This window comes from Dipodomys merriami, unplaced genomic scaffold (assembly GCF_024711535.1).
Source record: "Dipodomys merriami isolate MVZ:Mamm:240054 unplaced genomic scaffold, mDipMer1.0.p SCAF_31, whole genome shotgun sequence".
Lineage (NCBI taxonomy): Eukaryota > Metazoa > Chordata > Mammalia > Rodentia > Heteromyidae > Dipodomys > Dipodomys merriami.
Genome location: NW_027204604.1, coordinates 3,019,406 through 3,037,157, shown reverse-complemented (window position 1 = coordinate 3,037,157; position 17,752 = coordinate 3,019,406). Strand labels below are relative to the sequence as shown.

The 17,752-nt window shown below is 39.0% G+C and overlaps 1 protein-coding gene across 1 annotated transcript in view; it reads right to left on the bottom strand.

Annotated features, from left to right (window-relative positions):
* Ush2a (usherin) overlaps positions 1–17,752 on the bottom strand; it is a 640,266-nt gene that overhangs the window by 134,507 nt on the left and 488,007 nt on the right. The window contains exons 50-54 of the mRNA XM_070041435.1: positions 16,806–17,029; positions 12,178–12,382; positions 9,770–9,967; positions 8,350–8,504; positions 4,523–4,721 (exon numbers count right to left, since the gene is read on the bottom strand). Coding sequence (XP_069897536.1) covers positions 4,523–4,721; positions 8,350–8,504; positions 9,770–9,967; positions 12,178–12,382; positions 16,806–17,029 — 981 coding nt within the window. The remainder of the gene's footprint in view (positions 1–4,522; positions 4,722–8,349; positions 8,505–9,769; positions 9,968–12,177; positions 12,383–16,805; positions 17,030–17,752) is intronic.

Genomic DNA, 17,752 nt, shown 5'->3' with positions numbered 1-17,752 from the left:
ATGAGTGCATTCAGCCACTATTCCCACAAAGCATTTAGGGATCATGTTTCTAAAGCTTGGAGGTAATTAAAAATAAGCATGGAGACAATGGGGCTGAAGCAAGGTGCTGGCTTTCCCTGCTGTCATCCTCTGGACCTAGAATTTTTCAGGCTCTGGGAGGACCACGGGCTACAGCTTCATTAGTGTGCTGTTGCTTAGGGAATGCCAAGGTTTTGGAAATGATGAGAAAATCAAAACATTTATCCTAGAGGGGTTTTCAGGCAGCTCTTTCATCAAACATCGGAGATGGAATGGGAAATAAATTTGATTATTTTACTTCATTCCATGAACTCAATAAAAAGAGTCGTTCACATCGTAAAATACTTCCGGCGTGTACTTAGTCAGTCAGCTAACCATGGAACTGAATTTTCCCTGGCAGATAAAATGTGTAACATTATATAGATTAAGGATTTAGATAATCTCATGCCTAGCACCATTCTTGTCCCAGAGGAACTGTGGATGGGAAGCTGTGACTTGGTAAAGCTGAGCTCAATGAGGCACATCTAAAAAGAAAAGAAAGGAGGAAGAAAAGAAACGAAAAAGATGAAGAAATCTCTGTTTAGGGTTGTATTGTACAAGTGAACGATTCTCTAAATGTATGTGAAACAGAACACTGGGAATGATCAAATAGCTTCAAACGGATTTTTTTTCTTTCCACTTTATGTTTTTATGAAACATAAAAGTATGGAGAAAAATCTTCAAATGCTTATTCTGATGAAAGAGTTGATGATATCCGTGTGTGTATGTGTGTGTGTGTGTAAGTAAATTCCTCTCTGACATGAACATATTGATTAAAAATGACAATGAAAGGAAGGGACGGGGAAAGTGAAGGAATGTAAAGAAAAAATTTGCAATTATTTTATAATTAATGAGGTGATCAATCTTGTGGTTTTGAACATTATAATTGAATTTGGTCTGGCAGCATATAAAGGCTGGTTTGTAAAAACTGCAACCCAGTGCATAGATAATTTAAGGCCAGTGCTATCTAATTAACCAGAGTCCAGATGAAACATGTTTTTGAGCTTTGGATCTGCTCATTGTGGAATCTTTACTAACACAAAATCTTCATATGTCTTAGCTCAGGTTTCAGAACTCCAGTGTTGGAACAAACTCTATTGTTTCCTTTAAACCATTCTTCAGATTCCCACCACTGTGTCCTGCGTAGCCTGCCATTGTAGCAACCAACATATCGTATTCACAGAGTAATCTTTACTTGTCCATCTTCCTGGCTGCCTAGAGCATGTTCCAAACAGTGATATTTTTTCTTAGTGCACTCAGTGGACTATTATTGTAATTATAGTTTAACACTATTCAAATTTCTTTAGAGGAGGCAATAAATTCCATGGGCATCCTAAGTGGTTCAGTTTTCTTTTCTTACTTTCTTCTTCTTTTCATTTCTTCTTCATCTTTTTCTTTGTCTTCCTCCTTTCCCTTCTTATTTAGCAGTACTAGAGTTTGAATTCAGGGCTTTGTGCTCACTAAGTGGGTATTCTACCACTCAACCCATGACCCCAGACCTTTTTGTCCTTTACTTTTTTTTCTCTATTTAGAGTATTACATTTTTTGCTGGTCTTGGACCATGATCCTCCTCCCTATGACTCCCGCACAGCTGGGATTACAATACACACCACCACACCCTATTTGTTGGTTCAGATGGAGGTCTTACTTTGAGTTTTATTTTTGACCCTGCCTGACCCCCAAATGCAATCTTTCAAGTCTAGTTTCTGAATAGTTGGGCTTACAGGCATATACACTACATCTAATCATTCTTCTTCGTCTTTCAATGTATTAATTAGGCCATCCTTCATTTGGGAGGATATGGTGAGAATCAAGTGAATTAAACTGCAAATGGTTCTTAAAACAAAATGCTTAAATAGGGATACAGGTTGACCCATTGTAACAATGAGCTGTACACGACACTGTATTGAAAGTGAACTTTACAACTTTGGGGGTAGTGGGGAGTAATTAGGTAGGTGGGGAAGGGAGAGATGGGAGGGAAAAAACAAAGAAGGAGGCAACAATGCTTGATAGGAAAAGTACTCATTACCTTACTCATGTAATTATAATCCCTCTGTACAGCATTTTACAATAAAATGTATAAAAATAAAAAAGAATAATAAAGCATACTGTCTTGTACATCTCATTGTTACAATGGGCCATCCTGTATCCTTATTTCAGCATTTTGTTATTTCCCTTCCCCTCTCCAAATTAGAAAAATGTATATACAAGATGCAGAACACAGTGACCACAGGGGTTGTACCATGGGGGAAGAACATACAAAGAAGCAAGAAAAAATCACATAGTAACAATGAGATGCACAAGACAGTATGTTGAAAACGAACTTTACAACTTTATGGAAAGTAGGGTGGGGGTGGGAGGGGGTGGGAGAGGGGAGGGAGGAGTTGGGGAGGTAGGGAGGAAAGAGATGGTAGGGAAAATTAAAGGAGGGTGTAACAATGCTCCATAGGAAATAGACTCATTACCTTGCTCATGTAACTGTAACCCCTCTGTACAGTATCTTTACAATAACTATATATATATACATACATATATATATATATATATATATATATGAATAATAAAAAGCATCCTAGGTCCTCGGGAGTCTGAGTACTTGGAGTTGGAGTTGGTAGAATTACAGAAAGTGCTAAGAAATTCTAGAGCTAATTTCGCTTCGCAGGCGTTAGGGAATGTCACACTTTAACAAATGTTTGAACCGGTTTATGCCTGTAATTTTAGCTACACAGAAGGCTGAGCTCTGAGGATAGAGGTTAGAAGCCTGGGCAGAAGACTTTTATTTCCAATTAACCAGTGAAAAGCCAGAACGGAAGGCATGGCTCACGTGGTATAGTGTCAGCTGTGACTGAAAAAGAGTGATACAGCACTACGTAAAGGTAAGCTAGGTAAGATTTTGCTATTCACTTGGGATTATTTTTACTTCTATTGAGGTAAAAAGTGAGAAACCAGTTGGATCATTTGATCATTTGTCAAGCATTTTCCCATTTCCATTGTCTCTGGTCACTTAGGACTCTGAGGAAGGAACACAAGGCGACGGTATGCAAATGTGCATCAAGCGTCTTCTCAGGCTGGTGGCACATTTGCAAAACCATTGGAGAGTAAGTCGGTGAATGTTTGTTTCCCTGTCACAAAAATTACAGAATTTAAGAAAAAATCATCCGAGCCACCTGTGTATTGTAGATTGAATCTCCTTAAACAAACAAACAAAAAATAGGCACATTTTTTCTAGGTCTTTCTGAACTTCTTTGTAGGTTTAATTATTAGTGTTATTAACACACCCTGCAAGGTGTAAAAGAAGGTCTTCATTCATTCAGGAGGTCTGTAAGTTTATAACATGTTGTCTGTGGTTCCTGATGTGAACTGAACTAGATAGGCCTGGGGAATGTGGCTTAGTTGTAGAGTGCTTACCTAGTACACATGAAGTCCTGGGTTTGATTCCTCAGTATCACTTAAACAGTAAAGCCAGAAGTGGGGCTGTGGCTCAAGTGGTAGAGCACTAGCCTTGAGCAAAAGTAGCTCAGAGACAGTGCCCAGGCCCTGAGTTCAAGCCCCAGAAATGGCTAAAAAAAATCTGAACTAGATAGTGAATAGTAAGTACTTGCAAGAGTTATTTGAGACAAACTCATTCACTTCCTAAACACTTTGTTAAGGATTTTTCTACATGCAAGAAGTACAGCATGGAACAAGGTTGACCAGTTTTCTTTTCTCGCAGCTGGCATTTGAATCTGGGGAGAAATACCATGGCAAAAAATGAACACTAAAATATCAGAGTTCCAACTCTATGCTCACAAGCAAGACGGGGTGATATAACAGAGAAGCTGTTGCAGACTGGTTCAGTCAGGAAATGCATCTTATTTCAAGAAATAGCTATCAAATATGTTAGCTTTTTAAATTCGTAATCATGATGAACAATTATTTAAGCTCACACTATCCTTTTACTATAGCTTTAAGGCTAATTATAATAGACAATGTCCAAATACATAATAAAAATAACACAATGACTGTTAATTATGGCTAACATTAACAGTCACAACCCATTCCCCAGGTCTGTGTGTTGATTCTCCAGTGACTAGACAAATGCTAGCCTGTTAGCTACCTTCCAGTCCATTTTGGCTGTCCTAAGTCCCATTCTCTAGGGTATATCTTTGGGGAATGAAAAAGACTTCATACTGTTTGTTTGGGAAAAAAAAAAAACAACGGACTTACTACTGATACAACCCAAAAAAATTCCCACACATAATGCATATCAAAGCCAAATATAAATTATTTCTGAAGTTATCTGCTGTTGTGGCTTATTGCTGCCAGTGTGGGCTCTTCTATTAGCATGGATAAGTGGGGACCTGACCATATGTCAGGGGAACATGTCCTTTCGAAGTGACCTCATATATCAAACACACACCCCTGGGAGGTTTGCCCCCCCCAGCCACAGTGACAGCCTTCTCTGGTAGGTTGCGAGTTTTTTCACCTGTGACCGTATGCTGCCTCCTGTCAGTGGCATCAGTGTAGATGAGGCCTCTCCCGGCCTGCCGGAGCTGGTACTCTTTAATGACACCATTGGGCCGCGCGGGGACCCTCCAGCTCAGATGCAAAGCCTCTGCACTGGAGGCTGTGATACTTGGCGGCATGACCCTCTCAGGAATGCCTTGGGTAGTACCTGCAACTACCTGCAAACACAGGAATTAAACAGCAATTTATTGTAATCGTACACTAGGTATCCTGATCAATGAGGGTGTCACTTTTGTTTTAAAATGTTGTTGTCTGGCCTGGCATATCATTAGCAAGGGCTTGGAGAAACAATCCCCTATTTTTATTCTTTTCCCTCCCAGCCTATTTAAACAATGAAATCTGACCTTGAATACATTCCATAAGTCTCTGACTACCATTTATCACAACAGGTTCAACAACAATTTTGACGGCAGAGTGCAGCCCTCAGTTTAAACAAGTAAAATCTGGCTGGCAGACTGTCTTCCTAGAGAACTCCTGATAACTCTCTTCCATATGGCCTATCAGTGTCTTTGCATTTTAACAGCCTGATTTTGTACACTTTAAGCACCAGTAAATATGGAGCAAAACCTACATCTGAACTTGCTTGCACATAATATGCTTTGAACAGTATAAATGGACATCTTTTCCTATATACTCTTTCCTCTTGACACCTGAGATGAGATGATTTTATAGTGTTTGCGGGGATGTTCTCAAAAGAAAAAGTACCAAGTAAGAAGCCAGCAAAGGCAAAACCAACCAGTGATAGAATCAATAATGTCAAAATAGATAGAGGTTTGGATTAAAAACTGCCACTTTCTGGCTTTGTTTATTCATGGATTTCACTCTGATTTCACTTTTACCCTTATTTCTCTTTTGGAGAGTTGGTAGGCATCAGCCATATCTATGCAAAATGCACGGAATTGTTCAAGGACTGTTTGGACCCTAACTTTTGGTGAAGCCAATTGGCTGCCATTTATCTTATTCGGGGGGGGGGGTGGCTAGGCTTGGAGTTGTTTTGGGGGAGGGCGGATTCTGTTGATCAAAATTGCAAAAATAGCCTGTGAGTTTGGCAGTGTTTTCTTTGGTTCTTGCAAATGTGTGAAGAAGATGCTGTTCTTATAGTCACAGACATGTAGAGAGAGTCAATAGGGTTGGAATCTGTGTGGATTCCCTCCCAGGAGTCCCTCACAGACAGGATTGGCTTCTGAGAAATGGGTCTTCATTTATTTTCCTCCTAAATTGTTTCTTTTTTCTTTCTCTCTCTCTCTTTCTTTCTAATTTCTTATACAAGATTCCTTCTTTTACATTTACTTCTTGCCTAAGGTTTTCCATGCTGGGCCCTTTTTCGAGTCTCCTTTAATAATCATATTTAAACTTATCATTTCAACTTCACGCATAGATCTTTCTAGCAAAACCTAGCATCTAATGAGGCATTCATCTTTAAAGTGCCAAAGAATATCTGCTTCTACAATCTTTCTCCCTGCTCCTTTATTCTAAATATTATTTAAAAAAACTTTAAAAGTCTGAGATTATTCCTTAACACATTGCTTTAAAAAAAAAACTTTCATTTGTTTTCAAAAAGGCACTATTATCTTCAAAATATTCAAGCCACATAGGTTGAAAATAATTATGGCTCCTTCCTCTTAATTCTCTGTGTGCAGCTTTCTTTTTGTTTTTCTTTTTCCTTTTGTGTGTACTTGTCCTTAACTTCAGGGATTGGTGCTTTTTTGTTCAAGGCTGGCACTCTACCACTCGAGACATACCTCTGCTTTGGGCCCTTTGCTGGTTAATTGGACTAAGAATCTCATTGACTTTTCTGCCTAGGCTGGTCCTCACATCTCAGCCTCCTGAGTAACTGGTACTACAAGTATGTGGTACCAGTAGCTGGCTTTTCTACATACAGTTGGCTTTCAAGTACTGTAGATTTTGTCCCCTGCTATTGGCTGTTTCTTTGTGATATCCTTCATTCTGACCCCATGAGCTTGAATCTAGGTCTTCATTATTTTTGGCCAAAGCCACTGCAGAAACCCTGAAGCCATGTTTTTTTTTTCTATGCCAAGCTCTTTTGCCTTTTTCGGTCTATTATCATCAGACAACTGGTCTGGGTGTGGAAACCTAAGTCTGTCATGCAGATATCTGAAAGATGGATGGAGGAGGATCGTAATCCAAATCCACCCTAGGGAAAGCTAGCAAGAGACCCTATTTGAAAACACAAAAAGCAAGAGGGCTGGGGATGTGGCTCTAGGTAGACTGCTTGCCTAGCAAGCACAAAGCTGAGTTCAATCCTGGGTGCTGTAAAAAAAATTAAAAAGAGCAGATACCTTTCTTTTCAACTGAAAAATGATAGGTAGAATACTTGCCTAGCAAGCACAAAAGCTCTTGAGTTCAATCCTGGGTACTATAGAAAAATTAAAAAGAGCAGATAAGTTTCTTTTCAACTGAAGTATGGTTTTAGGATTTTTATTAGGGACTCTTCCAACATTATTGCTCTCTCTGTTGTTGTGGCTATAGCAGAGAACCTATGACAGAGTCACTTATAAAGAAGAGGCTGATAGTTTTGGTTCATTGTTTTGGAAGCTGCAAAGCCTAGATTGGGAGACCACATCTAGTAAGGGATCCATGTTGCTTTGAGGAGGGGAGAGGGCTCGTGTAATAAAGTAGAGACAAGGAGGCAATCTCTCTGTCCTACCTCCTCTGCAAGTAGCGAGTCTTATGAGAGTGAGAACTCACTTGCTGGGAACAAGAGGCTATTCACCCCCCATGAGTGCACTCCCTCATGATAAATGTCTCTTAAAGGTCCTGCTACTTTTCAACACAGCCACATTGGGATCAGCCTCAAAATCCTCACCCTAGGGTTGTCTGGCGACAATAGCAATGACCTAAAATAGTTGGTAGGAGAAGAGTGAGAAAGAGAAGTTGTCAGTGGTGCCAGGTTTTATTTATTTATTAATTTTATTAATAAGACATTGGTATTTGAGCTGGTCACAGGTGGCTCATGCCTGTAATCCTAGCTACTCAGGAGGCTGAGATCTGAGGATTAAAGTTCAAAGCCAGCCCAAACATAAAGACCATGAGAATCTTAGTGCCAATGAACCAGCAGAAGTGCAGAGGTGGGTTTTTGGCTCAAGTGGTAGAGCACCAGCCTTGAGTAAAAATGCTAAGGGGCTCACACCTATAATCCTAGCTATTCAGGAGGCTGAGATCTGGTTCAAAGACAGCCAGGGCAGGAAAGGCCACGAAACTCTTTTCTCCAGTTGACCACCAGAAAACCAGATGTAGCACTGTGGCTCAAAGTCATAGAGCACTAGCCTTGAACAGAAAAGCTCAGGGAGAGTGTCCAGGCATGGAGCTCAAGCCCCATGACTGAGGGGTGGGGATATACTAAGGGACAGAACTCATTCTCTCAGTTTAGGCTGCAGTACTATGCACAAGAAGCACACACACACACACACACACACACACACACACACACACACACACACACACACACAGAGTGCAGTACTATGCACAAGAAGCACACACACACACACACACACACACAGAGTGCAGTACTATGCACAAGAAGCACACACACACACACACACACACACACACATACACAGAGTGTTTGACAATTTTCCCTTGTAAGGACTCCTATTGGGCATAAGTATTAGTACCAATGTCAGGCAACACAGGGACATTTAATCCCTCTTTGAGGGGGCATTGCTCTCTGTCATTGAAACAAAAACCATTTCATAACCTAGTTGTTCACATAGCCCCAAGTTTCAGCAGACTTCCCATCGCAGAGTGCAGACACATTTCCCTTACCTTGCTACTGCTGGTACAGCCAGCAACTGTGCAAGCCTTTAGCTGGTATGAATATTCCTGGAATGGTTGAATTCCCTTTGTATCAGAGAAACTCAATGATGTTCCCCGAAAGCGTTCCATCCCATTTCGGAGAAGGCTATAGTATATGATAGGACCTAAAAGAGAGAGAGAGAAATATCTGTATTTGAGTATCATAAGTTATTTGAAAATAACTTACATCTCTCAGTGCTCTGAAGAAATGAGATATTATTACATTGTTCACTTTTAATTTGTTATTATATTGCCATACTCGAGTGGTTCTTAATTGTACTATCATGGAGAAGACGAGTTCCTGACTTAAGTAATTGGATCCATTTGTGTTTATTTCCTCTTTACTATCATGCACATTTACTTCCAACATTGAAATGATTTTTTTTTTTGCCTTTCTTGTGTATCACTCAATGGGGCATGGATTATTAGACCAGTGTCACCTCCTTCAAACAACAAACTCAGCTCATGCCTGTAATCCTAGCTACTCTGGAGGCTGAGATCTGAGGATTACAGTTCAAAGTCCATGAGACTCTTCCGGAACGGAATGCTTTACCCAGAGCCAGATATTTGCTGATGCACCTGGGGTTATGAGGCCAGGATAAGTCCCTCACTCAGGAGGCTGAGATCTAAAGATCTATGTTCAAAGCCAGCCGGGATAGGAAAGTCCATGAGCCTCTTATCTCCAATTAACCAGTCGGAAGTAGAGCTGTGGCTCAAGTGGTAGACTGTGAGCCTTGAGCAAAAATAAAAGCTTCTCTCCAGTAAACCACTAGAAAAAACTGGAAGTGGTGCTGTGGCTTAAGCGGTAGAGTGCTCACCTTGAGCTGAAGAGCGTAGGGACAGCGCCCAAGCCCAGAGTTCAAGCCCCACGACCAACCAAAAATAAAAATTCATAGTTGAACAAGATGAATACCAGGAATCTGAGACATGTGTTGTTTGGGAGGAGGTGAAGGAAATTAGAGGCAGATGAATGGAGAGAGGAAGGATGGGCAAATATTTAATGTACACATGTGCAAATGGAATGGATGGGGGTGGGAGAGATAAGGGGAACAATGGAAGAGGTGACACCCATCAAGATGCATTGAACTCATAAATTGATCTAATACATGGAAACTTCCTTTGTACAACTACTTAGATAATTAAACAAATAAGAATAATGGGTGGGACATAGGATGGTTTCAGGGAAGTTTTAATTATTCTTTTAATTAGAATGAGTGAAGAGCCCAGTATACTACAGTGTGAACAATTACTTGGCATAAAGTAGTTTCCCTTATCAGTCATACTGATCTAGTGGTTAGCTGAATGCCAAGGTAATGAAAATTATACTTATTTCAATTTCATGATTGATTTAAGGTCAGATGATTTCCTGTTTTGAGAGTAAACTTAATACCATTTGGTTGTATGGGTTTCTTCCAGTTTAGGACAATTGCATCTTCAAGATCGCCCATTTTGCTCCATCTAGGGGCTCTTACTCCTTGAGGGACATCTTCTTTGGTGCGGGCACGAATGGGTCTGCTGAACCCACTTCCGTAGCTGTTCCAGGCAGAAACTCTGTATTCATATATTGTGTATGGCTCCAGGTTCACATCTGCAGTGGTAGAAAATAGACCATTAAGTTTTCTTATCTGTTTTTTTTTTTTTTTTGTCAGTGGTGGAGCCTGAACTCTTGGCCTGGGCACTGTCCCTCAGCTCTTCAGCTCAAGGCTAGCACTCTACCACTTGAGCCACAGTGCCACTTCCGACTTTTTCTGCTTATGTGGTGCAGAGGAATCAAACCCAGGGCCTCATGCATGCGAAGCAAGCACTCTACCACTGAGCCCTCTGTATTTTTTAAAACTACTATCAAGATATTAATAACAAGGCTAGAAGGATGGCTCAAGTGCTAGAATATTTTGCCTTATAAGCATAATGCTCAGAGTTCAAATTCCAGTACTGCCCCCAAAATATCAATACCAAAATCTTATAAACATTTAAAAATAAATTCTTAAGGGTCGAATTCCCTTCAAAGTAGCTATTCTCTATTGTATTCAATCTGTAATTTCTCTTCAGTATGTATTGAGATTTTCAATCAAGCTGGTGAAAGAAAGTCTTCATTTGCAAGATATCAAAATCTGTCTTGAATAGGTCTAGAAGAAATTTTAATTTTATTCTATTTTTTTCTATCAGTTGTAGGACTTGAACTCAGGCCTAGGCACTTTCCCTAAGCTCTTTCACTCAAGGCTAGTGCTCTATCACTTTAAGCTCCACTTCCAGTTTTCTGGTGGTCAATGTGAGGTAAGAGTCTTATGGACTTTCCTTCCTGGACAGGTTTGAAACCAAGATCCTCAGATCTCAGTCTCCTGAGTAGGTAGGATTACAGGCATGAGCTACCAGCACCTGGCCTAGAGGAAATTTTAAAATCCTTCCTTTTTCCTTTCCCTCTCTAACTGTCCTTCCTCCTACAGGAAACCAAAGGCTGTGGGATCTTTTTTTTTTTTTTTTGTCCAACATCTATAAAGTCACAGCAAACTGTGGCTGGTGTGACTTTCAACTTTACAAGCTGTATTTGTGCTGTACTGTATATATATATATATATATATATATATATATAATATATATATATATATATATATATATATATATATATATATATATATATATATATAGTCTTCCAGATCTGTTCTTTTTGAGGATAACACGATGGGAATCTGTTTCCTTACCACAGCAATCTCCTTTTATAGATCTGACCGTCAATTTTCTCATCTGCTAAATGATCATACTTAGATCATTGCTCAGTGGATAACCAAGCTAAGGATTTGAAATACCTAGCACAATACTGGGGACTAAACATTTGATCAACCTTATTTCTACTCTTTCTTCCTTTTTCAGTCTTCTCTGATCATAGTATCCTGGGATTTTTTCATTCCTCCACTCCATTGGTGGAGTCAGGCAGTGTGATGATTTGTGATAGAATAAAGCATTGTTTCATTTATTTAATGATAGCTTTCTTGAATTATGTCACTTAAATAAATTCTACTTGGCTCTACCTGACAAATCACAAACACATAAATACAAATGATAAAACAACAACCAAAAAACCCTGAGAAACACATTCTGTAGGGACTTATGCAAATGGACAAATAATAAACGTTATACAATAATTATAAAAATAATAAAAATAAGAGATGAGAATTATTAAGATGTAATCTAAAACTTTATAATTTTTTCACTCAGTTGGACCTATACTGTGAATCATTATTTTGGACTAATCCAGTAGAATGCTTAGAAAGTACTATTTGCAATTACATATGAAGATTATTGTTCCAAAGAAGACTTGACCATATTGGGCAAATACTGGGCTTGAGTTCAGCTACATCTCAGAGCAATGCTGCTAGGTCTTACAGTAATTGACATTGATCTGTCTTGCTTTCTCCCTGCAAATGTAGCATTCTCCATTCTCTGAACTCAATGCAAATTATGAGTGCATTCAAACTTTGTTTTAGAAGGAATATTCATTCTAACTTAACTCAATAGATCAGTTAACCGACCTGTGTCTCTGATGTCTTACTGTCTATAAGTTTAATTTCAAGTAAGATCTAGCCTTGATTAAAGTTAGACTTTACAACAATTAAAATTTTTGTTAACTACAAAAACATATTATGCTTATAAATACCTTGTAACTAGCCAGTCCTAAAGTATGATGGAATTAACTGATAACAGGTTAAGATAGGATGATGGAAGAATGAACTTAGCATTCTGCAGTGGTTTTTCACTCGCCTTCCCTAGCCCAGCCATGAGAGACCACTGGATTTCCGTCACCTGTGAAGGAGTATGTGTCTACACCTCCAGAATGAACAGTCTCCTCAGCGGATGAACATAATTCTTCAGACGATGTCTTCCCTGGGGAACTGCGAGGTCCTCTTGTCACAGCACAAACATGGCTGGTAGAGTTGAAGTCACACTGGCCACAGAATGCTGTGGCTTTCATTGACACCGGGCAGAGGATCCCACACTCTTCGGTTTCCTGTCAGTGGTAAGAACGGGCAGAGAGGAAGAAGAGGATTTTACACTGCAATCACAAGAGATTTTTTAAAAATTAAAATTCTAGTTTTGTGAATTCTGAACTGTGAATTTGGGCAAGTCACTTATACCCTGAATGAATCATCTGCTTAAAGGGGAGAAATCAAGTAAAATTTATGAGTAGGAAGGTGTACTGGATCCAACAAGCTTTGTAAATGCTCTACAAATAGTATAATACTATTATTTTATGTTGTTGTTACTTTGAAAATGCTTATGGCATTTTGGAGAAAATGAAGAGCATAATACTTGGAAATCTGTACTTCCTACATTGTTATCTGTACTTCCTACGTTGTTAGAAAAGTTGGACCCATAAGAAATGATACTTTCTGCTTTTAGACAATCTATATCTTTCATATGTTGTCATCATATTTACTTATATTTATTTACCAACCTTTTCTTTGGTGAATTTCTGGACTTTTTTCATAATTACTGACAACTGGTCTAATCTGAGAAAATTAAAGGCTGAATCATCTCAAATTACAGGTAATATTTATATAAGGCAGAGATCTACTTTGCTTTCTAGAAGTATCAAACTGGATTTCAAGTGCTTTTCACTATTAAACTCTATCAATAAATTTCTATGTGAACTATTTGGTAAACTATTCTCTCCAAGGAGTCAAAGTAATACTGCTAATGAAAAATATAGTGAGAGTTTGGTTTAAACGTGGTGAATTGAACATGCATATTTATCATCCTCTTACAAGCCCTCCCAAATGAGAATAAAAGGATAACTTAAGTATAGAAAATCAACAGGAAATCTGAAGAAATAGGAAGGGAAACAGCACACACAGGGCTGCTCAAACATGTTTAGAAGTAGGAAAATGGATGTGGTAGACAGAGTGGTCATGTACTAAAAAAAGACATTCACATTTTTCCTTTAAGACCCTCCTGGGAAACATTAGCTAGTCAAGCCTATTTGCAATCAGAAGACCACATGATTAGATAGGACTAAAGTAAAGAAAGGGATGTACTCTAGATCTGGTACCCAGGTATCTGAAAATGTCCCTGCTCTTCCCTTTCCCTTGTGATCTGAGGACTGTGTGTCAAACATCACGAGAAGGAACGGACTTAGGTTTGTGCTTGAAGGGATCTGCCTAATGCACACTAATATGAAACAATCATTACAACATGATTAAGAAGCTAGACCTTAAGCATTGTAAATACGCAACCACAAAACTTAAAAAAAACAGAAAAAGAAAACAAATACAGGATGCTGGGCACCAGTAGCTCATGCCTGTAATCCTAGGTACTCCGAAGGCTGAGATCTAAGGATTGTGGTTAGAGATCAGTTTGGGCAGGAAAGTCTGTGAGACTCTTATCTCCAATTAATCATGAAAAAAGCCAAAAGTGGCCCTGTGGCTCAAATGTAGAGTGCTATCTTTGAGCAAAAAATTGCCCAAGGACAGCACCCAGGCCCAGAGTTCAAGCCTCAGGATCAGCACATAACAAAAACAAAAACAAAACATGAGACGTATGTGTGATGATGGATATTCCAAATAGTTTAATTTTGATCATTTCCCAGAATATTCATCTACTTCAGGTTGAATACCTTAAATATGTAGATGATTTTATTTGTTAACTGCATCTCAATAAATCTGGAAAAATTTCTTTCTATAAATCCATTACATACTTGAGCATTAAAAAAAAATCTCAGCAGTTTATCCATAATAACAAAAACAAAATGCTAAAACAGGTGGCATTGACTTGATAGTTAGATAGGAGTGACAAAAACATTGAAATAGAGGATGAGAAGCTTGGAGAGTGCTGGACTGCCATGGAAAAATAACTGGTGCCCTGGAATTACTGTCTAGGTGAGCCATGAAACTACTTAGTTCATGGCTTCAAGGGATGAGGTTATAAGAGTTTTAGGACTGTGTGTGTGTGGCGGGGGGGTGGGGGGGCGTGTGTGTGTGTGTGTGTGTGTGTGTGTATGTGTTGCTACTACTTGGCAAGATACTTCAAAATGAGTCAAGCTCAGAAAACAAATGGAAAGAAATAGAAAGCCAAGTACGAGAGTGAACATGGTGAATGGGAATATCGAGCCTATATTTTACACAGCAGGAACCGCAGACTCCTTTCCTTCTGGACTCCTCATACACTGGCAGCTACGGGCATAGTATCCACTCCTGAGACAGAGCATTAAGGATTGCTAAGTACCTTTGTTGAGGGCTCCTGGCAATGTGATTCTTTGACAAACACAAACTATACGGTGACATGATTATCTGACTGTGCCCCATTGATAGATAGGCTAGGCCTATGCTCAGCAAACTTACAGTCAGTCTCCAACAGAAAGAAATTTCCAAATGAAAAAAATAAAGAGACTCTGTGGAAGCAGAAGCAATGCAAAAAGAAAGAAGATAAAAGGAAAAAAGGTAAACTGGTATCAGATTTGCAAGTGAGACAGTCAAAGAAATAAGGCAAATAAGTAATAAAAAGAAATGCATAATTCATACATTCAGGATCCTAAAAAGAGATAATCCAGAAAGAAAACTAGATTAAGATGCCAGAGCCAGGAGCTGGTGGCTCACACCTGCAATCCTAGCTACTCAGGAGGCTGAGATCTGAGAATCATGGTTCAAAGCCAGCCTGGGTAGGAAAGTCCATGTGACTTTGATCTCTGATTAACCACCAGAAGACCAGAGGTGATGCTGTGGTTCAAATGGTACAGCACGAGCATTGAGCAAAAACAGAGTAAAATGCCATGAATAAATCATAGTTGCCAAAAGAAAAGAGCCCTTAAAGTATTTTTTTTAAAGATAGTTGACATTAAAAAAAGGTTGAAAGCCAAAATTCAGGAAATGTCTCACCAGATTGATAGTCATGACCTCAATAACAAGGAATAGAAAGAAGAAAAATTTAGATCAGTTTAGGAAGACCAATGCCCATCTAATAATACATAAAAACAGAGATAAAAGCAGAAACAAATCATCAAACAATAATCCTAAACTCCAGATGTGTCCATCAAAGCACATCATTATGAATAATAGTAATAATCAATAATAATAATATCTATGCAGAGGCATATTTTCATGAAATTAAAAAAAGAAGATAAATAAAGCATCATAAACAGTTTTCAGAGGCTAAGTAACAGAGTTGCCTATTAATAAACAGGAATTTAAATATCAGTGAAGCCCCCAAACTGATTTAAAATTGCTCTAAAATTACAAATGAAAATGATTTTTTTAACCTTGAACTACCTATCTAGCCAAACTTAATCTGGGCACAGGGTAGAAAAATAATTTCCTATATTATGCTCTGTAGACATTTACCTTCTGGACATCTATACCCAAAAAGATACTTCTCTAAAAGAAGGGAAACGAGGTCGAGAACCCAGAGAGACAAACAAAGGTAGAAGAAATTCCGGACTTGACAGCTTAGGGAACATCTCCTGGGCCAGGAGGGTAGAAATCCTATAGAGAAGCAGTTCAGCCTGGAACAGAAGAGGAAGTCCCTGGGGAGGGCCCACATGGTGACCCATAGGTTGAACATAACCTAGAAAACATTATTTGGTTCAGTGTGGAGAAATATTACTACTTCCCTAAAAAAATTTTTTTTTTTTTTACCAAACTCATGTATCATTGTAATCACTCATTACTAGAAAATGCTTTCCAGGGTCCTAAAAAATCAAAGATCGATATCTAAGAATGATTTCACACATCCAACTAAAGGATGTCTGTGCAGGAACCATATGGTTGCTTCTTTCCACAAGTGGCCTTCTTCTGTCTGTGAGGAAGACATTCAGTATGAGCCACCTGATATGGACAAGTTACTCCAGAGCACAGGAAGGTGTTTTTCAAATACCCATCATTCTTTTCTTAAAATGCAAGGCTGCTGGGGTTGTGGTATAACTTTAATGCCCACAAATATGACATGGCTCGATGGGAATCATCATAGCATATAAACATGCATGGTTATTTATGATTGTTGTTGACAAAGGTACTTGCTCATCTTGCACTGTTCCAAAGGCAATACCATACACAGGTAAGTGAACTGACTGGGGCTCAGGTGTCTCTCAAAGGAAGGTGAAGGGTTAGGGTTTGTGCACTAAAGAGGGTCATAAAATGATACCATGCAGCTGTCCATGATGCCTGGTGCTGGCCTTTGAGCACACAGACTTTCAATCCCCAGCTCATTTCAAGTGCTGGGTGAAGCTTCCCAGAGAACAGCTAATCATTATTAATTCCTTTAGAATTCATTGCAATAACATCAATCATAGCAGACTCATTCGGTATTAATATGGATGTAATGTGAAAATGAATAATGCACACAGGAGTTTTTATATTCCTATTTTAGAAAAATAGTTATGAACAATGTATTTCTCTTTCCATTGTCAAATCAGCACCTCTGAGAGGTTTTCTATCAATTACCTTCATCATCATTCCAGTTGAAATCTTGTCAGAGCAAACATATTTCAAAGGATGATATCCAACTCCGTTACAGCATCTCTGGCTCTTTGGAATAAGTTCAGTCTCACAGCATTTTACTGGCACTGGGTCATTCTTTTTAACATGTGCTTTAGACTCACCACTGGAAGCTGAGCAGCATATGGTATCTGACATATTCACATAATCCTGCCCACAACAGAACATCCCTGCAACAATAAAATGTTATATATGAATATGAAATAAAAAAAAAGAGAAGAAAACTGAGGCTGCTATAAAGTTTGGTATAAAAATGTCAGACTCAGGCAGTTTCAGCCATACTGAAGGTAGCATTTCTCTACCAAGGTGATTTAAAGGTGCAGTGAGAGTCCTTCTTACCAGGAGCACTAGACACTAATTAGGAAAAGAACACACAAGAGGAACTGTTCAGAAATCATTCAGCCGGGCTAGGCTTCGCCCATGCTCCATAAAAACAAAAAAGATTAGATTTCTGCCATAGAAACTGCTTTCCCATTTTGGGATGATAACATCATGTTGTAGAAAGCTCTAGAAACTCACAAGAGAACCTAAGTTACCTAGGCAGTGTGGGGTAAGAAACCAGGCAGGTGGCTTGGTTTCCAGATGTCAAAAAACAAAACAAGAACAACAAAGAACTCGTAGGAATCTTGTTAGGTTTTGCCTGTCTTATCTAGGGTGTAGACAAGAAGAGCCAGGAACAAAGAAGGCCTTCCTTTCTCTTTGTCTTGGATGTAGTACCTAGAAGCAGCTGAATGTGTTCACAGATCAGGTATACCAGCCAGCCACAATTTTCTGGATTCTCTCTGTGTCCTAGGTCTAGCAGTGGACGTGGTTGTGAGGTTAGGTGCACCATTGGAAAGTCCATCAGTTTGTACATCTGGATAAGCATACAGGAACTGCTAGGTGTTGATAGC